The sequence below is a fragment of the Drosophila elegans genome, unplaced genomic scaffold (genome assembly GCF_018152505.1).
Source record: "Drosophila elegans isolate 14027-0461.03 unplaced genomic scaffold, ASM1815250v1 contig_476, whole genome shotgun sequence".
Taxonomy (NCBI): Eukaryota; Metazoa; Arthropoda; class Insecta; order Diptera; family Drosophilidae; genus Drosophila; species Drosophila elegans.
In genome coordinates, this window is record NW_024545863.1 from 25,437,176 (window position 1) to 25,456,928 (window position 19,753).

Sequence of the window (19,753 nt, forward strand, 5' to 3'; positions counted from 1 at the left end):
CAATTAATGCGGCTAATTGTTGATTGCCATTGATTTATGCTGAATCAATTAGCCAATTGCCTTGCGCGTACTCTGGCTTTCTTTGCTTGATTTGGCAGCGGTTTGGGTTATCAATCATTCATTGGCTCGGGCCAATGAAATGCTGAGCGGCCTCAGATTTGGCCTGTCTTGGCCTGGCCCCAGGTTATTGCCACTTTGAGGAATTGAAAAGTGCTGCTTGTTTGGGCCTGAACTTGTCCGCACATGACAGCCGATAGCTGTAGTTTATAAATGAGCATTTAAGCGAGCTACTAATTGCCAGATTCTATCGGTCCATAAGTATCACTATAAATAGACGCTGACGCGATGGTCCAACCATGATAATTGCTACATCCTGCTGCTGATCGGGTGGGAAAACTCTGGACCCCACGGGCCATTAATCAATACCCAACTTTCATTAGGGAGCTTTCAGAGCCTCCGCCACTCCCCGAAATCGAGAATGATGGGCCCGAAATAACCGCCATATCTCACTCGAACCCATGAGGAAGTTGAAGTCGAAGTCGCACAGGTGAGTCAAAGTCAAATCGCGCGGGGCGACAAGAACGAACGACTGCGATAATATATCGGCAGCTCAGCGGAAACTGGCTGAGATAATGCACCTGTAGTTGTTTGGGGAGGTGAAAAGTGAAATGATTTCATAAATGACTGATATAATTAGGCACGTTATATGCCAATTAGCGGCGTTTTGAGGAAGCAACAGGCCGACTTTCACAGGTGACACATCTTGCACCGTTAGCGGCATTGCTAATTGTGCCCAAATCAGAATCAGAATCATCCAATGAGCATTTGAATCGGAATTATTGCTGCATTCTAAAGTTCCTGCCGCATTTGCATTATTTGCCGCCTGTTCTCACGACTCCGACCTTGACAATGACCCCCAAAGTCGACGGCCAACGCACGCCAAGGAGGAAAACTCTTGGCTAACTGGTTTTCCCGCCCGATCTCCACCAGATCACCAGCAGATCCAAGAGTCGCGGTACCCACGGCGTGAAGGCGCCAATGTGCGTGTGCAATAAGCCATAAAATTGTCTCGCACCATGACAAACGGGCTGTGCGTTGTTGGCGTTGTAATCCGAGCCAAACCGATTAAAAAGTCAAACTGGTTGGACGCGTGAATTTAGCGCCAAAAAAAAGGGAAACTGTCCAAAACCATAATTTGCATTCATCAGTTTAGTTGTATTAGCTGCACTTCCGTAACAATTTATTGCCTGCAAATTGTCCCACATTTGTTTGGACAAAATTGTAAAAAATTAATTGCAAAAACAGCCACTTTATCACAAAGACTTCACATATGTCATAAATATTGATTTATAAGTTCTTTTAAAGCTGATGAATTTATTACTTTACTTTTAATTTTTCTTCCCAAGAAAGAAAGTTACTTACAAATTTTTTTCATATTTAAAACCTTTCCAAATTCTTAATAAGTCTTATTTGATTCGAAATTAAATTCAATTTGAAAGGATGAGCTTATAAAAATAGTCAAGTTTTAAGCAAACAAGTAAATATGAAATTAATTTCATGAACAAAAACAATAAGCAACAACGTTGTACTTTCAAATTTATTCAGATAATTTATGAGTGCTAGCTTTACTTTATATAAATTAAAAAAAAAAAAAAATATTAATAGATTAATAGAAGTTTTTAAAAGACTTTAAATAAGTTAACATAAACTAAATGTTTGTTTGTTAATTTAATTTTATATTTAATACCTACATTATTTTCTTTATAAATCTTACTATCAGTACTAGAAAGTATTTTTATCTATCTTAATGATTTTAATGTTTACTTAAAATAAACAATATAGCTTAAGCCCTATAAAAACACATTCTCGAGCATTTTTAACTATTTAAATTTAATAGGTAATTGTGCTAACGGTTGATAGGCAGTTTCGATAACAGAACACAGAAGTGCCGTCAGACCTGCAATCGATAGGCCTCCGATAGTTGCCAACCACCGTTAATGAATCACAGTTGCTCACCACTAAAAGGCCGGCGAAAAAAATTGTCTGCAAATATTATTTTCCGTGTAGCTTCATCCAACTGGGACACCGAATGCAGCCATGACCAAGTCGTTACGCGCACACCGTTCCCTGGCGCTGTTGGCGCTTCTCGTCGCCCCCTTTGCGGTTCTGGCCGATGTGGATAATCCCAGGGAGCCGGACTACATGAAGCGGGAGCACAGTCTAGTGCGTCCATTTCAAGGTGGGTTTATGAGCTCTGATAAGGTGGAGTACGTGTACCTCTAACGTGGCTTGATCTTCCAGGCGTGGGCGTGGTACTGCCACACTGGGACTTCCTGGGCAACACAATGGTGACGAGCAACTACATAAGACTGACTCCGGACTTGCAGTCCAAGAGCGGCGCCCTTTGGAACTACACGGTAAGCAGGAGGGTTGATCTATCGTTGACCTTATGAGTAATCCTAATACTGGTTTACGCCCAGCCCGTGATGACCCGCAACTGGGAGGTGCATGTGGGCTTCAAGGTGCACGGCAAGGGCACTGAACTCTTCGGCGACGGCTTTGCCATTTGGTACACCAAGGAGCGGATGAAGACAGGCCCAGTCTTTGGCAGCAATGACCACTTCTCCGGACTGGCCATCATCCTGGATACCTACAGCAACCACAATGGCCCCCACAATGTATGATAGCTTTAGCCTATGGAAAACCTTTATTAATTTTTAATTTGCAGCACCAACATCCATATCTCAGTGCCATGGTAAACAATGGCAGCTGGAGCTACGACCACGATCGCGACGGAACGCACACCCAGCTGGCGGGCTGCGAAGTCCGCTTCCGCAATGTGGACTACGAGACGCTGGTCAGCATTCGGTACGAGAACGACATACTGTCGGTGTCGACGGATCTGGAAAACCGCAACGAGTGGAAGAGCTGCTTTGTCGTCGCCAACGTGGAATTGCCCACGGGTTACCATTTCGGCATGTCGGCCACGACAGGCGATCTGTCCGACAATCACGACATCCACAGCTTCAAGTTCTACGACCTGGACTCCAACTTAAATGTAAGTTTACCCCAGAAGGGGAATACGCTTGACTCAGCTGCCTGCTTATCGGCTTAAGAGTGCAAGGAACCCGAAAGCCGGGTTAAGTCATTATATCTATAGGTAGCAACAAGCTTCTAAAAAAAGATTGAACTTGTTTTTAATTGCACCAACTTGCGATAATTTAGCAGGGAGGCGTCAAACACACGGATTGATTTCAAATTAAAATTCAAATCGTATTAATCTTTCAAAAGCTACAAAATGTTTGTCAACCAAACACGATAAAGATGAGTGTTATTATTATATGAATATCATGTTACTCGAAACCAGCTTAGCTTTACTTGTTCAATAAACCACAATTTTCTTTCATTCACAGCACGACGAGATTATCCGACGCACCAATATCATACCGAATGCGAAGACCTTCGAGCCGCCGCGTGAGCACAAGGAGGATCCCAAGCCGGGCATGTCCAACGCTAAAATCTTCTTCATCCTTCTGTTCGTGGTGGTCGTGGCGGCGGCTGTGGCCATCTTCGCCATCTCCTATTTCAAAGATCGCAATGCGCGAAAACGTTTCTACTGAGCTCTCTAGCCCTGGAGCTAGTCCATCTGAGCATAATTTTGGGAGTATCCCGGACCTCAGTTGAACCCCACTTATTTATATACAGCGACTGTATCCCATTTCTTATCACCCTTTAAGTTTCCTTAATGTTTCCGTATGAAAATTTTCTTGAGAGGGTAGACATAATATTACACGTGTTGGAGAGTTAAATTTAAGTGCAAATTTTTAATCTGAACTATAGGAAAATTGAGACCGTGAGAATATTATTGCATAGACAAGATTAAAAGCCACCAAACAAACGCATGCGCTTCTCACTTAACCACACACCCGATGCTAGTGCTGGCGTCCGGCTAACATGGACTCAATCTGGCGCACCTGGTTGCTGACAAACCTATCCCGGGCACTCATCTCCTGCCGCTGCCCCGGCGGTTCTCCCTCCGACTCCAAAGCGTCGTTGGACTTGTGCATGCCGCTGAGGATGCACTGCTCAAAGAGCGACTTGGACCTCGCATCGTCGTCCTCGTCGTCCAGCGAGTCATCCGAGCTGTAGCTCGGTTTATCGCCCTCCTCCGGCTGTTTTTTTTGCCCATTTGTCCTGGTCAGAGTGCTGGTACTGGCATTGGCCAGGCTGGAACTAGTGCTAGCACCACTGGGTTGTGGCCGACAGCTTCCTGCCGCAATAGCCTATAAAATTAAAGAACAATATTTATAATTTTGGTGACATTGGGATTATATTTTTAACCAATAGCTACATTCCATTTCAAGCCCAGTCAGTAACTTTCCTTTAAGTGAGAAAGGTCTGCGATACTTTTGTAAAAAGTAATATATCAAGTGAAAATATAAAAAACTTAAGACTGTAGTTCGAGTTTGTGTTCGCCCATGTAATAGGAGCAGACAATGCCTAGTAAGAATATTTTTACTTCCTTCACTTTAACAAAGACAAGAAATTCTGATTTGGCTAGTTTATCAGCTCACTTTGATTTCGTTAAACGAAATTTCCCCTAATCAAAGAAAGTTTCTCCATTTCCTTACCTGACTGAGTAGATTGCAGTCATCATCCGAGTCCATGGATAGCGAGCTCAGCGAGTCGCTTCTCTTGGGCGGTAGACATGGCTCTGCTTCATTTTGAACTGCACTCCGTCTGGGAGGCAACTTGGGTGCCTCTGCCTGTGGCTCCGAAGCCCTCATGGGAAGTTTTGTAACCGGTCCTGCTCGTCCAGAGCCCACCGTAAGATGGGAGAGGCCAGAGATCACCGAAAAGTTGCAGGGACTATCCTCTACATAGTACTTGCTCATCTCATCCGACACTGGCAGATAACTGGGTAATGCGCCGCAGCGCATCTTGGAAATGGCATCTTCAGCCGGAATCCGAGAGTCCAGGCCGGGCACATCTGCTCGTGGCGCTGGCACTGGCGGTTCTTCATTGGCATTCAAATCGTTCGGTATGGACAGAATGGACAAATCGCTGTTGCTGGGCGCCTTGGAAAGCAGAGCCGGAGTGTCCTCCGTACAATAGCTACGAGGAGCGTCTCCATTTCCGTTAATGTCATTTGTACGCTGTTCTCGAATGGCGTTTGCATTGGAGTCATCCAACATGCTCAGGTTACTAAGACTGGTGGCACAGGAAAAGGCGGCAGGCGTGTGCTCTACGTGGAATCTGTTTAGCTTGTCCTCGAACACATTGCCAGACTTCCGGTCAGGAGTCTCAGAGTTATTTTGAATGGGCACCTTTCGATCCCTTCTCGGCGACTGCGGCATACTCTGGGTGGGCGAATCGGGCAGCTCCGAGGGAGATATGACGCCACTTTGCATCCGGCTGTACTCGCTGATCACGGATCCATTATCCTCGCAGGCAATGGTCTCGTCATCGCCTACCAATGAGTCCATCGAGCTGCGACGCGAGAACATTAGTGGAGTTTCCAGAGCAGAGTCAATGTTTTGGGACGTATTCCGGTTGTCCAGTTGTCCCGGCTGAATTGTGGGCTTCGTTGGCGTCTTCGGAGCCGAACACTTTTCCGGTTTTTCAGTCAGGCTGTTGAGGGAATCGAAGCGACTGAAGCTGCCGGGGGTTCCCTCCTCACAGTAGTTGATCGGTCGCTCTGCTGTCTCCGTCTCCGCTTCGGTGGTAAGTTTCTGCTTGGATGCCGAAACCGTCACATTTCCTGGACCATTTCGCAGCTCCGTGGCCGATGAGGACTTGGCCAGTTGCAACTCATTGTTCCTTATCTCATCAGTCTCCGTCTTCAGCTCTGGCTGTGCCAACTGAGCGGATCGTCTTTCCTTATATCTAGCACTAAAATCTGTGGGCTGGTCCAAGTCAATATCAAAGGTCTTACTGCTATTGGGTTTGTGCTCCATGTACTTCATGGAGTAGTCAATTGGCTGTTCCTCTGTAGGTGTGACAATCTCAAATGCATTCTTGGCTCCCTCCGACTTGGTTGAGTATTTAGTGGAGTCGGATTTGCCCGAGTAAACGGACTCCCGACTCTCACACTTTCTGTTGAGGAAACCAGTCGTGCTCACTGTTGTTGGTCGTACCTTTTTCAGCGATCCTGTAGGATTGGAGCTGAGTCGCAGTGAGCTGAACCTGCGCGGTAGGGTACCACCATGGCCTGACTCCTTGTCCAGCGGCAGGGAGCCACCATCTCCATTGGGCATAAGCTCCAAAGTGGCTCTAAAGTTTACTAGATTCTTCAAAGCCGAGGCACTGCCCTCGGCAATCATGGAGTTCTTGGAGCTGATCAAGACGCGCAGCAGGGGAATAGCATTGTGGTCGATGAGGTACTGCTGATCCTCGGGACAGCGGGCCGAGAGGTTCCATAAAGTGCCGCAGGAGTTGCTAACCACGGTGAGACTCTCCGACTTTAACTGCTGCAACAGAATGGCCAGGCAATTGTGTCGGCGCAGGATTTGGCGGTAGGGCTCACACACAGCAATGTGGCTGGAAACGTTCCGCAGTATGCCTCCCGCATTTTCAATTATCTTAAGTGTTTTACTCGGACCCTCGTAGCTGAGCATTCCCACCAGAAACGCCAGTGAGCCGTCCACAGCACAGAACTCCGCTTTGTTCGTACTGCAGTGCGCCGACAGATTCCAGAGGGCAGAGAGTATGGCTTTCAGGGTATTTTCGCTTTTGTTTTGCATGGCTGCCCGGGCCAAGGATGTCACTGTACCGAGCTCGTTGAAGATAGTCTTCATATGTTTGTCTGCGCGCCAAGAGAGATTGCGAAGCACTCCAGCAAGGACCTTAAAACATACATACAATTTCAAAAAAGTTTTTGACTTAAGACCTAGACTAAGCCCACCTGAAGCAGTTCATCTGGAGCCGTGTTTAGCTGGGCGATGACCACCTCCATGAATTGACGCTGGCCGCACAAGTATGACTTGTTGTGGACGTTCTCATCCCCGAAGGTGAGATTCGTGAGGGCCATGAGGCCGTAGCTCCTCAAAGCGTTGCACTGTTCCCTGCCCGCAGCCGCTGGTCCATGGACCGCATGATCGAGATGAACCAGGTTGGGGATCGCCTTAAGGGCCCCTAGTTCGCACATGGTTTGCCGGTGATCCTCGTCGAAGCTGGCTTTCATCAATAGCTTCATGGCCGCCAGGGGATGCCGATCCTCATCATCAGCTATGGCCTCGCCCCCGCTTTGCAGCTGCGTGCGCAGGAAGTTGCAATAGTCAAGGATCTGGTCCAGCAGTCGCAGCATCTTCACCTCCCGCTGGCGCTCCTTTTCCTCCGGGTGGCTGTGCACGATGTTGTGAAGCGCCTGGCTGGCGTATTTTCGCGCCGTGGAGAGACCTTCGTCGTTCGCGTGGAGGATCTGCACCAGCAGTTGGATGCAGTCCGAGCTGCGCAGGGCGGTACATGTTTCCGGATTGCGGGACAGCTCCAGGAAGTTGCGCGTCAGTTCTAGGCGGGTGGCGTCGCTCTCGTTCAGCGTCATGGTCTTTAAATGTTTCCGCTGCAGTTCTAGTTCCACTGCGTTTAGTACATTCAGGTAGCAGGAGTTCCAGGAAGAGTCCTGTTTCAGTACCGCTCCGGTAAGGGTCCTTTTTCACTGTCGCTCCAACAGGTAGTTCACTTGATCTGAAATCCTCGATCTTTGTTTGAGATGGCCTGCGTTTAAGCCATTTTCCAAGCGCGCAGGCTCAGCGCTCTAGTGATGCTAATTTAGCAATTTCGTAGCTATAGCTGTTTATATTCAGCGGCGTCCACATTGCAGGTTCATGATATGTCGTGCGATATGGCTATAGCTAATTTAAAAACATGCACACGTCGGTCAAGACAAAACATTGTTATCAATAAAAAAAATAAATCATTATATACAGTTATTATAAATTGATTTTTACAGATTAAGCTAAATTTTTTAAATATTATTTGGCAACACTGTTGGGCTTGAGACCAAAAAAATCGATACTTATTCGATTGTATCGAGATCCAAATAGATGTGGGCGCGTAATTTGAAACACAAATAAAACGGCTTAACAAATATAACTAAGCCCGGATGCATTAAACATTATTTTTATAAATAAATATTACAAAAACAATACATCCTTAAATTTTAAATACGATCGCCTCCTTTTTCCTTTGGGTATATATATTTTTTAATTTGTGAACACAAATATCGAGTGCACTCTTCAACATGTATTTGTCCACCTCTAGGAAACCGTTACGTCACGTCAATCAGCTGTTGCTGGACGCAAAATTGTTTCGCCGGAATATAATGAACTTCTTGAAAAAGGTGAGTTAAAGAATAATAAAAAACATGTACTATACATTTTAAAAACTCCACTTCCGATGCAGTTGGTGCCCCAGGTGGCTGCGGAGGTGCAGCAGCTCAGCCGGTCAAGTATCCACACAAGCGCCGTGTGCTGTCGCGTGCAATCAGGGCGATACCGCATAACCACAAAGCGAAACAGGGCGCTCACCTACGAGATGGCCAATCCTCCGCATTTTATTGGCCACCGCAAGTCCTGGAACTCTTGGAACACATGTGAGTTGGAGGAACAGTTTATTAAAGATTTATGTTCAAGCCCCTTTAATTTTTTAGCAACGCTAAAGGATGCCCAACGTCCGTCCCAGACCGCCATCGAGGATGTATTCATCCGGAAGTTCGTCACTGGCACCTGGCACGCCCTTGTCTGCTCTGAAATCATCATCAAGCGACAGCACAACTCCATTCGGATTGCGGCCCTCATCAGGCAGGCGATCACCCCGCGTAAAATGTATTTCCTCATCGGTTATACGGAGGAGCTGCTCTCCTACTGGATGCAGTGCCCCGTGACGCTGGAACTGCAGACGGTGGGTGACAAAAAGGACGTGGTCTTCAAATACATTTAGTTGCTTTGGTTCCTTATATGTCCGATATAAAAATGTTGTAGAATTACTTAATGAGTGTACTCGACTTCGCTGCTGTTGTTTTGTAGAGATTTGATGGCCTTGTTTACGATGACACCGTCGATATCCTTCACCTAACGAGGATTTCTGATTACCAAAGAGTAATTAAGCTGATTAAGGAAAAACCTACCGTTTCTATCAGTCTTTTGACGTCTGTCAGCGATTTTTGCTTAAGTAATAGGGACTTGATGTCCTTGACTAGTTCTACGAAAAGGAAAACCACAATCTTGCGGGAGCCACCACAGACTTTGTCCCAGATCTTAACCAAAACATTCTCGCAGATGACGCCAGCAAAGCAAGTTATGTACCAGTTGTCCAGCAGCGTTGAGTTGCCATCGAACAGGCCCAACTCCTCCAGGTGGCTAACATAAAGATAAAGAAGTTACTTGATGTGCAACACTAACCAATTGGTAACCCACTTAAATAAGGACTGATCCTCGCGCTTAAGCATAATCTGTGTCTGCTCCTTCAGCTTGCCGCACTCCTTTTTTAGCTCTCGGGTGTACTTGTAGAATCCCTTGGCTATCCAATAGGTCTCCACGTCGTCGTTGAATATCGGGAGCAGGGTACGCACGATTTCGATGAAGTGTGTGTCGTCCGCTTGCAGACTGGCACCTGCATTGCCGTGCCACAGTCGATTGGACTCCAGCAGCCACATGGTGTGCATCACCAGTTCCTTCTCCTTCTGGTCGGCACACCGAAGCACAGTCACGGCCCGCAGCAGATCCTCGTACATCTCGCGCCTCTGGTCGCGAATGTATGCCGTAGATGCCTTGTGGAGCGGCTGAATGCCCATGACGAGAGCCCATAGATAGCTCCTGTGGATGTTGGGCACTGTGTAGTTCATGCAGAACTGCTTAAGCTTGTTCAGGTTGCGGACGTCATCCTGGAGGAGTTTGTTTAGCGACTTCTTCTCCTCTACGCTGTTGATCAGGCACTTTTCATAGTAGCTGGATCGAAAGTTTCGTTCGTCGGTGTTCATGGTCTGCTCTATCTGAAATAATAGCGATGCAAACCCCGTCGATGACAACAAACAGTTGTTTACTGCGCATGTCGAAGCTTCTGATACCCTACAAATATGTTAAATGTTATATATATATATATATATATATATATAGGTAAAAATTGTCTTTATTTTAAAGAACTGATATCGTACAAACTTATAAATTCAAATTACAGATTTATGAAGGATTAAAAGACAAATTTTAAATATTGTATTGATGTTCTAAAGGTAGTTAAACTACAAGTAGCTTTGGCTAACCTACAATTTACATATAAACAATATTCACAAACTGATAAAAATCAAAGTAGTCTTCGCTAGGGTATACGAATCGATAGCTCGCCAAGAATCCACATCGATTGTGTTATCGATGTCTGGGCCACCACTAGTACCCATTGGATGCAAAATGTCTTTTCTGAAAAGGTAAACAAAATGTGGAAATCGTGGCGAGTACAGCCAAATTTTCTCAAATCCGGAGCTCAAAGAAGACAGTTGATATTCGTGCAATTAAGGATATAGAAAACCGGACTGCATCTGCGGGATATATCTGCGTGAACACGAGTTCGAGGCTGTTGCTCGCCAGCACATGAAAATCAATAATTGAATCACAAAATCAAAACACGGATTCGCTCAGATGCAAGCAGGCCCGCGATAAATTATGCAATTCTTGGAGCCATTAACAACCCCCCTCCCCCTTCCCCAACCCACCGTTCTCGTTTTGGCCCCGTTTGCAGTTGATGTATTCAAATTCAAATGCTGAGCCCGATTTTGGCCTTTGCCGTTGTTGTCACTACTGCCGTGCATGTGCATGTTGTTGTAATTGGAGCAGGAAATCGCGATGGAGCAGGAAATCGGCACCTGGGACTCGGTGCTGCTGGAGAACCTGTCCGAGGATAGCTTCATAAACAACATCCACCAGCGTTACAAGCGCGATCACATATATGTAAGTCCTACATTGCCCAAATTCCCATACAATCCCATATATAAATATGTAAATTCCCCTTTGCAGACCTACATTGGAACTTCTGTTGTGGCTCTGAATCCATATCATCACATATCCGAGCACTCGCTAGACAACGTCCGCAATTATGGCGACAAGGGCATCTTCCAGCTGCCGCCCCACATGTAAGTAATCATCGAACGGTGTGCACCATCGCCACTTAATAATATGTTGTCAATCACCCTAGCTATGGTCTCACAAATCTGGCCTACCAGTCGCTCAAGGATCAGAGCGAGGACCAGTGCATACTGCTCACCGGCGAGAGCGGATCGGGCAAGACGGAGACCTTCAAAATGATCGTGAACTTTCTGACCCACATACAGGATCGTTCGCACTGCCCCGCCACACCGAATGTCCTGCGAAAGCAATCCTCGATCAGCTCGAACAGCGGGTTGGTGCCGCACGCCCACAGGCGCGCCTCCAGCAGCTGCTCCGGTACTGCCAACTTTATTATATGCAAGAACAGGGCGGAAAATCCGCCGGCCACTATTTCGCGGCGACAGAGCCCCTCGCCAGGACCTTCGCAGCGTTCGCGGACGCGGGCTGAGAGCATTGAGCGCCAGAGCAGGCGCCACATGCGCGAGAAGATCGTCGACTTTGATTTCTCGCACCACAAGAGTAGCGAGAACATCAGCAGCCTGCTCGAATCGAATGCCCACCACTTGCACCCGACCAAGTCGTGCTTTAAGCACCAGCAGACCCAAGTGGGCGCCTGCACTGCCATGCCCCCGGCTGCCAAGGGTTCGCCCAAGTATGCCGTGCCCTCCGTCTACGGCGGCTGTCGCCAGTGCGGCCACAGCAAGTGCGTCCGTGCCCAGAGTCTGGAGAAAGAGGAGCGGGATGAGCTGCGAGGCAGCACCAGCCGTTTGTCCACCGCCGCCCACCCGGCTCATCCGCATCGCGGCAGCTGCTCCAACCTGATTCGCCAGCACTCAACTGAGAGCCAGCCGGAGCGGGAACGTGACCGGGATCGATGCTCCCTAATGGGCTCCACGCAACGTATATCGCTGTACGATGCACACAAGCTGAGCAAGGTCTTGGGCGATCTGCCGCCCCCGCCGCCCAGCTCCGTTTCACCCACGCCCTCGGCCAGCTCGTCGCTGCACAGGCGCCACAAGTCGCCAACGCAGAGGATGCGCGAGTGCGTCACCTGTGCGGATGTGTTCCTGGAGGCCATGGGCAACGCCTGCACGCTGAAGAATAACAATTCCAGCCGATATGTAAGTAGCGTAAGATTAGAAAATTTATCATTTATCATTTTTTTAACCTATTTTTTTCTCTTGATTTTTCAGGGAAAGTTATTCGATATCGAAATTGACTTTAAGGGCGATCCGATGGGCGTGCACATAACCCACTGTAAGTAAAACCCCTTGGAAATAAATAAAAATATTTATGATGCTATTTATTTTGTTCGTGCTTACAATTAAGATATGCTGGAAAAGGTTTGATCTAGTTTAAATAATTTCATAACACTAAAATTGTTATTATTTAATTATTTTCTGCCCACAGACACGTATAACAGACACTGTCATTGGAGAGCGAAATTTTCACATATTTTACCAGTTACTATTAGGGGCTGATCTTCAGTTGCTAAGTAATATCAAGTTGAAAACTGTTTATAGTTTTACTAAGAATTTAATCTTAACAGAAGCGCTCAAGCTGTATCGAAATGTAGAGAAGTACGAGCTTCTGCGCAACACAACTGCCATGGAGGAGGATCGTATGAATTTTCATTATACCAAGGTGGGCTATACATTGAAACAATCTATGTTCCACCTAATAAACTATAACTTATGTCTACTCTTCAATTTCAGCGATCTTTGGATGTACTGGGCCTTAGCTGTGAGGAAAGCAACTCTATTTTTCGGGTTATAGCTGTTGTTCTTAAGTTGGGAAACTTTATTTTCGTACCTATTACCAACATTGATGGAACCGAGGGCTGTCAGGTGTCCAATGTTTACGGTATGCTTTAATTGGGTTTCAATGGACATAATCTTAATACGTTTTCATTTGCAGAGGTTCAAGAGACAGCACAGCTCCTCAATATAGATGCCCAAATCCTAATCAACTGTTTGACCAGAGCTAATAGCTCGAACAGCGCTCAAGAGGATGTGGGTTGTGAAATGGATGCCAGACAAGCGGCCACCAACCGAAACACTCTCTGTCGCACTCTCTACAGCCGCCTCTTCACCTGGCTGGTGAACAAAATAAATGAGTCCCTAAAATCGACTCAGCGCGAAAAGAACCTGGCGTTGCTCGATTTTTATGGATTCGAAGTGCAGGAGCACAACTCCTTTGAGCAGTTTGCCATCAACTATAGTGCGGAGAAGATCCATCAGGCAAGTCAACATTGCTACTTAGAAATATTTAAAATATACTTAAATGTACTTATTGTCAGTTGTGGAGATTTTACTTTATTATTATTTAATTGAAACCGTTCTTCCATTTTAGAATTTTGTGTTCCATGTACTGCGCTCTGAGCAAGAACTATACATCCGAGAAGGATTGGAGTGGTCGCGGATTGACTATTTCGACAATGAGTCAATTTGTGAGCTGATAGACAAGCCCAGCTACGGCATCCTGAGCTTGATCAACGAATCCCATCTAAATAGCAACGAGGCTTTGCTTTTGCGAGTTCAGCAATGTTGTGCGGGGCATCCAAACTTTATGACCACCGGCAGTAACTCTATGTGCTTTCAGTAGGTTCCTAAACATATTTTTAAGGAATATTTATATTAACCATTCACGGTATTGTATTTGCAGAATACGTCACTTTGCGAGTGTGGTAAACTACTCAATACATCGGTTTCTTGAGAAGAATTCGGACATGCTGCCAAAGTACATCAGTGCTGGCTTTTACCAAAGTAAACTCTCTCTAGTGCAGAGTTTATTTCCCGAGGGAAATCCCCGCCGGCAAGCCACCAAGAAGCCCAGCACGCTAAGCTCGAACATCCGAACCCAGCTGCAGACGCTGCTGGCCATCGTGAAGCACCGCCGCTCCCACTATGTGTTCTGCATCAAGCCCAACGAGGGCAAACAGCCGCATCAGTTTGACATGGCGTTGGTGCAGCACCAGGTGCGCTACATGTCACTGATGCCGCTGGTCCACCTGTGCCGCACCGGCCACTGCTACCACCTGCTGCACGTCAAGTTCTTTCACCGCTACAAGCTGCTCAACAGCCTCACTTGGCCCCACTTCCACGGTGGCAGCCAGGTGGAGGGCATCGCTCTGATTATCCGCAACTTGCCGCTGCCTTCGGCGGAGTTCACGATCGGCACCAAGAATGTGTTCGTGCGCAGTCCGCGCACCGTTTTCGAACTGGAGCAGTTCCGCCGCCTGCGGATCAGCGAGCTGGCCGTGCTCATCCAGAAGATGTTTCGTATGTACCATGCGAGGAAGCGTTTTCAGCGAATGCGGCACAGTCAGATGATCATCTCGAGCGCCTGGCGCACGTGGCGGGTGAGCAGATTTCCATGAAATTTGTTACTTGCATGACGTCCTTTACTTTACTTTCATTTTCTGCATGTTAGGAGTGCCGGTTTGGCATTCCCTTCACTGGTCGTAGGCATTTGTGGAGTTTATATCGTGTTGTAAGCATTGCATGCCTTATTTTCACGTTTTTAAAATATGTTTTGCTTTTTTCTGACTCACAACTTATTTATTTTCCTTTAGGCCCGCGAGGAGTATCGGTCCTTGAAGTACAAACGCCAGGTTAAATGGGCCATCGAAGTGATAGGTCGTTACTACCGCCAGTGGAAGATCCAGCAGTTTCTGCTGACTATCCCCCTGCGTCTGCCCCCCAACACGTTGAGCCCGCTTTCTACGGAATGGCCAGCGGCTCCTGTTTTTCTGGCAGATGCGTCGCGACAGTTGCGATCCATCTACCATCGCTGGAAGTGCTATGTCTATCGGAACTCTTTTGACCAGACAGCACGCAATCGGATGCGAGAGAAGGTCACAGCCAGTATAATCTTTAAGGACCGAAAAGCATCCTATGCACGAAGGTAACGTATATACTTGATTATTTTTATTTAGCTTCTTGCCCTAAAATAAATATTTATTTATTCTTCCACAGCGTGGGTCATCCATTTGTGGGCGACTATGTGCGACTGCGCCACAACCAGCAGTGGAAGAAGATCTGCGCCGAGACTAACGATCAGTATGTGGTCTTTGCAGATATAATCAACAAGATAGCGCGGTCCAGTGGAAAGGTAAGCTCTTTAATTCGACTTTATAGTAGGTTTTTTTAGAATCATATTGCTTGTTTTCAGTTTGTGCCCATTTTGCTGGTATTGTCCACCTCATCGCTGCTGCTGTTGGATCAGCGAACGCTGCAAATCAAGTACAGAGTGCCTGCATCGGAGATTTACCGGATGTCTCTGAGCCCCTACCTGGATGATATTGCTGTGTTCCACGTAAAGGCGGTATGAATCAGTTAATTCATAGTTAAAATCGTCGATTAATTGTATGTTTTCCAGTCTGAGTTTGGACGGAAAAAGGGAGACTTCGTTTTTCAAACGGGTCATGTAATTGAAATCGTGACCAAAATGTTTCTAGTCATACAAAATGCCACAGGCAAACCGCCGGAGATACACATAAGCACTGAGTAAGGACTAAAAAAATAGGTGTTATTAGTAAGCACATCTAACTGCATTAAACTTTCAGATTTGAAGCTAATTTCGGCCAACAAACTGTCATCTTCTCGTTCAAATACGGCGGCATGTCGGACCTAGCACAAGGCCCACCTAAGGTCACGCGCAAGGCGAACCGCATGGAGATAATTGTGTGATCTTCGGCAGCATCGGAAACTAATCGTGGCAGCTCATTGAGTCTGCTGCTATCATCTTCTTCGCCTTAGGCAGAACTCGGGTTCGGCGGTCCGTATCCATTATTCTCACCAGTCATCATGCGATTGCAATTACCATTGCGCTCTGCTGTGGTTGGAGTCTCTCGACTTTTATATGGTCCCAGGGATCAAAATACAATTTTAGCAATATATTAAGACACTCACACTCAAACATACTTAGAAACACAATTTAGTTTTGTTCACAAGTGACAATCAGAGTAACCAATTTGTTGTCAAGATTGTGCCAAAAGAAGGAAACTAGAAATGCCCCAAGGAGTAGAAGAAGAAAGAGCGAGCTAATTTTAAACTGCACCGTCTTATTTAACTTTGTAAATGTAAAGTCGAAGCGAAGGAAACTAACGAAGTGAGCAACTGAATTTACGCATCTAATTTGTCAACTAGGTTTAAGTGTAAGTCATGCACCAAGTCGATTAGCATTGCAACAATAAGTATGTACTGTAAGGAGGCACAGTAAGCGGCGCCGCTAGAATGAATCGGAAACAGGAGCAGGAGCGAGATGCAGGTGCTGGATGGGCAGAGTGGGATTTTACACAAACTATGATATTTCCGTTATAGAAACCAAGGCATTTCTTTTACATTTAAGGTTTCATACACAATAATTAGTGAACTAATGCTAGAGAACAGACATATAAACCAAACCTCTTTATATACCGAAAACACAAATGAATCCAATACATGCAATTTACTGCGACTTAGCGAAAAATACAACTTTTCCCAAACAAAAATAAACAAAAAATGTTAAACAACTATTTACAAAGCAGAGCAGAAGAGTAGTTAAATATTTCAAATAAATATATATATATATATATGTATACACCATACGAAATTAATAATGAGTCTATATAAAAGCGACAACAATATGGGAAAAAACAGAAGACAAGTTTGTTAAAAGTTGAGAACGAATGTATGTAGTTGTTTATATATAACTTGTTATTGATAGTTCGGACATCTAACGTAATTCAACCAGGAGCTGCGTTTTCCAAGCTCCAGCGAGTTCACACAGAATCTGTCACATTCGAATTCCAGCAGTTTTTATTTGTATTTAAGTTTTAAGCGAAAACTTCGAAAGAAAAGCCAAATATGAGTAAATCGAAACCCAAACAGTTGGTAGTTTATAAAACAAAGTTTAGCAATAATAAAACATACACATAGTAAATTGTTTGTACACACACCCAAAAGGGGAGCGATCCCCTTACAACTTGGATTTTGGCTTCTTGAGCATGTCGCGCAGGATGCGACGCAGGATCTTGCCACTGGGGTTCTTTGGAATTTCGTCCACGAAGATCACGCCACCCCTTAGTCGCTTGGCGGGCGAGGCGTTGTCGTTGACAAACTGGATAACTTCGTTTTCGGTCAGCTGGACATTGGCCTGCTTCACCACGAAAGCCAGCGGCAGCTCGCCAGCTTCCTCGTCCGGCTTACCAATGACTGCCGCATCCTTTATCTTGTCGTTGGTGAGCAGCAGTGCCTCAATCTCGGCAGGCGGCACCTGGTAGCCCTTGTACTTGATCAGCTCCTTGATGCGGTCCACAATGAAGAATTCAAACTCTTCATCGTAGTAGCCAATGTCGCCGGTGTGCAGCCAGCCGTCCTTGATGGCCGTCTGCGTGGATTTGGTGTCTCCGATGTAGCCCTTCATAATGCCGTCGCCCTTGAAGCACAGCTCGCCCCGCTCTTTGGCTCCCAGGAGCTTGCCGGTATCGGGATCAATGACTTTGGCGTAGATTCCCACCTTGAGCACGCCCACACTGCCGGGCTTGCAGAACTCGTCGTTCTGCACCAGCACACTCAGCGTGGACTCGCTAAGACCGTAGCCCTGCCGAATGAATGGTACTCCGATGCGCTCCTTGATCTGATCCTCGGTCTCGCGACTCAGTGGCGCTGCTCCACACAGCAGGACCATCAGGGAGGACAGATCGTACTTGTCCACGATTGGGTGCTTGGCCAGGAAGACCATCAGCGGTGGCACCATGAAGGCCATCATCACACGATACTTTTCGATGGCTGCGAGGAAGAGGTTCTCCTCGAACTTGGGCAGATACACGAGGCGGGCTCCCCGGCAGGCGGTGGTTATGAGCGTCAGGCAGCCAAAGGCGTGGAACCAGGGAATGACAGTGAGCAGTGTGACCTCCTCCATGGGTATTTGGGTTGGCTGGCTGTTGAGGAAAGAGCTTTCAGTACAAAATCCTTTCGTAACCGATCTTTTAAACTTACATTTGGGAGTCGAGGGTGGCCAGCAGATTCATCTGGGTCAACTGAACTCCCTTTGGCAGTCCGGTAGTGCCCGAAGAGCAAACAATCAGGGTCACATCTTGCTCCTTGTTGGCCACTGGGCTTAAGAAATCCGGCTGTGTCTTGAACTTATCGTTGTCCATCAATTCATTAAGGGCGTAAATGTTCTTAAACTTGTTGGAACTTCCGCCGAAGGAGATGATGCCCTTGACGAACTTGTTCTTGCTCGCCGCCTTGGCAACCCGATCAATGGTGATCTTGGAAGCGAATATGATCTTGGGCTTGGAGAGGTTGATGGCATGGTCCACCTCGCGGTCGGAGTAGGTCACGTTGAGAGGAGCCACCGTAGCTCCAACTGCGAAGCCGGCGAACATGGCCAGGGCAAAGTTGACGCTGTTCTCGCTGGACAAACCGATGACGTCGTTCTGCTTGACTCCCAGTTTCTGGAGGATGTAGGCCAGCCGGACAATAGACTTGTGCATGAAGCTGGCCGAGTACTCCACTCCATTGACGGCATCAATCAGCACTGACTGGTCGCCGAAGCTCTTGTATTTGTCCAGGATGTACTGGCCCAGGGATCTGTAGTCCTGCGCCTCCCGTTCGGTCACAGGACCGCCATACACGATGTTTCCCGGAAGTAGAGTCGAAGTCATTTTGTTACTGCAAAGAGGACAGACAGTTAAAGGTTTGCAATTTATAATGGGTTGTAATACAAGATAATAGCTTTTTATCTACCAGAAAATTTTCCAATATATGTAAAAACAAATTGTTAAGAAAACTTATTCCCTGGAGCGGCTATAGGGGTGGAAGTTGTAGCAACCCTTGAAACTACTGTGCTTCTTGTACACTAATTACCACACTTTGAACCCCCGGGGCTATCTTATCGTATTCGGACCGTAGATCTTTTACTTCAGCCAAAGTTTCTATCGATGTTAACCATGTTCCGTGCTATCTGAGATAGTGGATTATAGAAAATCTGCATGTTTGCCAGTCCAGGTTCCAAAGGTCGTAGTTCGCCGCCGATAGGTTGACATCCTACAGGTCCCCCGCATAATTTGCACTTAATGTTCTGCGTAAACACTAGTTAAACCTTGTAATGTTTATGTTTAATACCGCTAATTTATTCACTATCATTTATGAACTCCTGTCGATCCACTTACAGTCACTTTTTCTAGGTTACGATGCGAGCGGGAGCGGCTTCGGTGCGAAACTAACCGTTCGATGTGGGATGGCGATTCGGAATGTCAGGCTGTGTTTAAGGCACGATTAGATTAACGTATTGATAAGTCCGGCGGTGCAACTGCGCAGGCGCGAGCAGTGGCTGGGATTTTTTTTATTCAAAGCAAACGAAAAGTGCATCGGAAAATGGGTCAGGGGGTGGTGGGGGAAGAATTCGCAGAAAAAACATCAAACAGCTGTTTTGAATCTACATTCGATAAATATTCGTCGCACTGTCAACAGCTTAAAAACTGACGGTCCGGCAACGCCATGTGTTTATTTTTATTTATATGCGGTACAATCACGGATGTGGGCGTTTGAGTTATTTATACATTTAAAAATTGAATACAATTTTTTGTATTTTGGTAATTTATTATATAAGTGTTCCAGAGAATAATTGAAGTCCAGAGAGTTCAAGTTTTTTCTGTGCCTTTATAA

At 46.4% G+C, this 19,753-nt stretch overlaps 6 protein-coding genes across 9 annotated transcripts; 3 read left to right on the forward strand and 3 right to left on the reverse strand.

Annotated features, from left to right (window-relative positions):
* The first annotated feature begins 1,996 nt into the window (after positions 1 to 1,996).
* Positions 1,997 to 3,898, forward strand: LOC108136927 (vesicular integral-membrane protein VIP36). Its single transcript, XM_017258401.2, has 5 exons — positions 1,997 to 2,239; positions 2,302 to 2,417; positions 2,481 to 2,678; positions 2,729 to 3,058; positions 3,414 to 3,898. The coding sequence occupies exons 1-5, from the start codon at positions 2,098 to 2,100 to the stop codon at positions 3,618 to 3,620; spliced, it is 993 nt and encodes a 330-aa protein (XP_017113890.1). The 5' UTR covers positions 1,997 to 2,097; the 3' UTR covers positions 3,621 to 3,898.
* LOC108136926 (adenomatous polyposis coli protein) lies at positions 3,805 to 7,759 on the reverse strand. Its single transcript, XM_017258400.2, has 3 exons — positions 6,905 to 7,759; positions 4,632 to 6,845; positions 3,805 to 4,283 (listed from the first exon to the last, which is right to left on the reverse strand). Exons 1-3 carry the CDS (start codon positions 7,541 to 7,543, stop codon positions 3,933 to 3,935), a joined length of 3,204 nt encoding a protein of 1,067 aa, XP_017113889.1. The 5' UTR covers positions 7,544 to 7,759; the 3' UTR covers positions 3,805 to 3,932.
* A 494-nt stretch (positions 7,760 to 8,253) lies between these two features.
* Positions 8,254 to 8,986, forward strand: LOC108137035 (28S ribosomal protein S24, mitochondrial). The gene is made up of 3 exons (XM_017258534.2): positions 8,254 to 8,341; positions 8,404 to 8,593; positions 8,651 to 8,986. The coding sequence occupies exons 1-3, from the start codon at positions 8,324 to 8,326 to the stop codon at positions 8,938 to 8,940; spliced, it is 498 nt and encodes a 165-aa protein (XP_017114023.1). The 5' UTR covers positions 8,254 to 8,323; the 3' UTR covers positions 8,941 to 8,986.
* Positions 8,926 to 10,013, reverse strand: LOC108137033 (TBC1 domain family member 7). The gene is made up of 3 exons (XM_017258533.1): positions 9,417 to 10,013; positions 9,128 to 9,359; positions 8,926 to 9,071 (listed from the first exon to the last, which is right to left on the reverse strand). Exons 1-3 carry the CDS (start codon positions 9,977 to 9,979, stop codon positions 8,988 to 8,990), a joined length of 879 nt encoding a protein of 292 aa, XP_017114022.1. The 5' UTR covers positions 9,980 to 10,013; the 3' UTR covers positions 8,926 to 8,987.
* A 362-nt stretch (positions 10,014 to 10,375) lies between these two features.
* LOC108136833 (unconventional myosin-Ia) lies at positions 10,376 to 17,021 on the forward strand. 4 transcript variants are annotated; one of them, XM_017258252.2, is made up of 18 exons: positions 10,376 to 10,420; positions 10,732 to 10,940; positions 11,007 to 11,122; positions 11,185 to 12,217; positions 12,290 to 12,353; positions 12,426 to 12,439; positions 12,507 to 12,591; positions 12,646 to 12,740; positions 12,812 to 12,959; positions 13,014 to 13,336; positions 13,449 to 13,696; positions 13,761 to 14,457; positions 14,529 to 14,588; positions 14,671 to 15,002; positions 15,074 to 15,209; positions 15,270 to 15,422; positions 15,477 to 15,604; positions 15,664 to 17,021. In XM_017258252.2, exons 2-18 carry the CDS (start codon positions 10,836 to 10,838, stop codon positions 15,785 to 15,787), a joined length of 3,861 nt encoding a protein of 1,286 aa, XP_017113741.1. In that variant the 5' UTR covers positions 10,376 to 10,420; positions 10,732 to 10,835; the 3' UTR covers positions 15,788 to 17,021. The 4 variants fall into 4 exon arrangements, with proteins under 4 accessions (XP_017113741.1, XP_017113740.1, XP_017113742.1 ...); XM_017258251.2 differs by having other exon boundaries at positions 10,379 to 10,940; XM_017258253.2 differs by lacking the exon at positions 14,529 to 14,588 and having other exon boundaries at positions 10,379 to 10,940.
* LOC108136835 (4-coumarate--CoA ligase 1) lies at positions 16,951 to 19,465 on the reverse strand. Its single transcript, XM_017258255.2, has 3 exons — positions 19,258 to 19,465; positions 18,080 to 18,757; positions 16,951 to 18,021 (listed from the first exon to the last, which is right to left on the reverse strand). Exons 2-3 carry the CDS (start codon positions 18,748 to 18,750, stop codon positions 17,058 to 17,060), a joined length of 1,635 nt encoding a protein of 544 aa, XP_017113744.1. The 5' UTR covers positions 18,751 to 18,757; positions 19,258 to 19,465; the 3' UTR covers positions 16,951 to 17,057.
* Between the last annotated feature and the right edge of the window lie 288 nt (positions 19,466 to 19,753).

Bases quoted from the DNA above. Each gene is read 5' to 3' on its own strand.
- LOC108137035 (XM_017258534.2), top strand. The intron at 8,594-8,650 runs GTGAGTTGGAGG...TTAATTTTTTAG, and splicing joins CTGGAACTCTTGGAACACAT to CAACGCTAAAGGATGCCCAA.
- LOC108136927 (XM_017258401.2), top strand. From the start codon at position 2,098: ATGACCAAGTCGTTACGCGCACACCGTTCCCTGGCGCTGTTGGCGCTT. The intron at 2,240-2,301 runs GTGGGTTTATGA...TTGATCTTCCAG, and splicing joins TCTAGTGCGTCCATTTCAAG to GCGTGGGCGTGGTACTGCCA. The intron at 2,418-2,480 runs GTAAGCAGGAGG...GTTTACGCCCAG, and splicing joins GCGCCCTTTGGAACTACACG to CCCGTGATGACCCGCAACTG.
- LOC108136833 (XM_017258252.2), top strand. From the start codon at position 10,836: ATGGAGCAGGAAATCGGCACCTGGGACTCGGTGCTGCTGGAGAACCTG. The intron at 10,941-11,006 runs GTAAGTCCTACA...TCCCCTTTGCAG, and splicing joins ACAAGCGCGATCACATATAT to ACCTACATTGGAACTTCTGT. The intron at 12,592-12,645 runs GTAATATCAAGT...TAATCTTAACAG, and splicing joins GGCTGATCTTCAGTTGCTAA to AAGCGCTCAAGCTGTATCGA.
- LOC108136926 (XM_017258400.2), bottom strand. From the start codon at position 7,543: ATGACGCTGAACGAGAGCGACGCCACCCGCCTAGAACTGACGCGCAAC. The intron at 6,846-6,904 runs GTGGGCTTAGTC...GTATGTTTTAAG, and splicing joins CTCCAGATGAACTGCTTCAG to GTCCTTGCTGGAGTGCTTCG. The intron at 4,284-4,631 runs GTAAGGAAATGG...TTAATTTTATAG, and splicing joins ACTGCAATCTACTCAGTCAG to GCTATTGCGGCAGGAAGCTG.
- LOC108137033 (XM_017258533.1), bottom strand. From the start codon at position 9,979: ATGAACACCGACGAACGAAACTTTCGATCCAGCTACTATGAAAAGTGC. The intron at 9,360-9,416 runs GTGGGTTACCAA...TCTTTATGTTAG, and splicing joins GAGGATCAGTCCTTATTTAA to CCACCTGGAGGAGTTGGGCC. The intron at 9,072-9,127 runs GTAGGTTTTTCC...AATCCTCGTTAG, and splicing joins TCAAAAGACTGATAGAAACG to GTGAAGGATATCGACGGTGT.
- LOC108136835 (XM_017258255.2), bottom strand. From the start codon at position 18,750: ATGACTTCGACTCTACTTCCGGGAAACATCGTGTATGGCGGTCCTGTG. The intron at 18,022-18,079 runs GTAAGTTTAAAA...TTTCCTCAACAG, and splicing joins GCCACCCTCGACTCCCAAAT to CCAGCCAACCCAAATACCCA.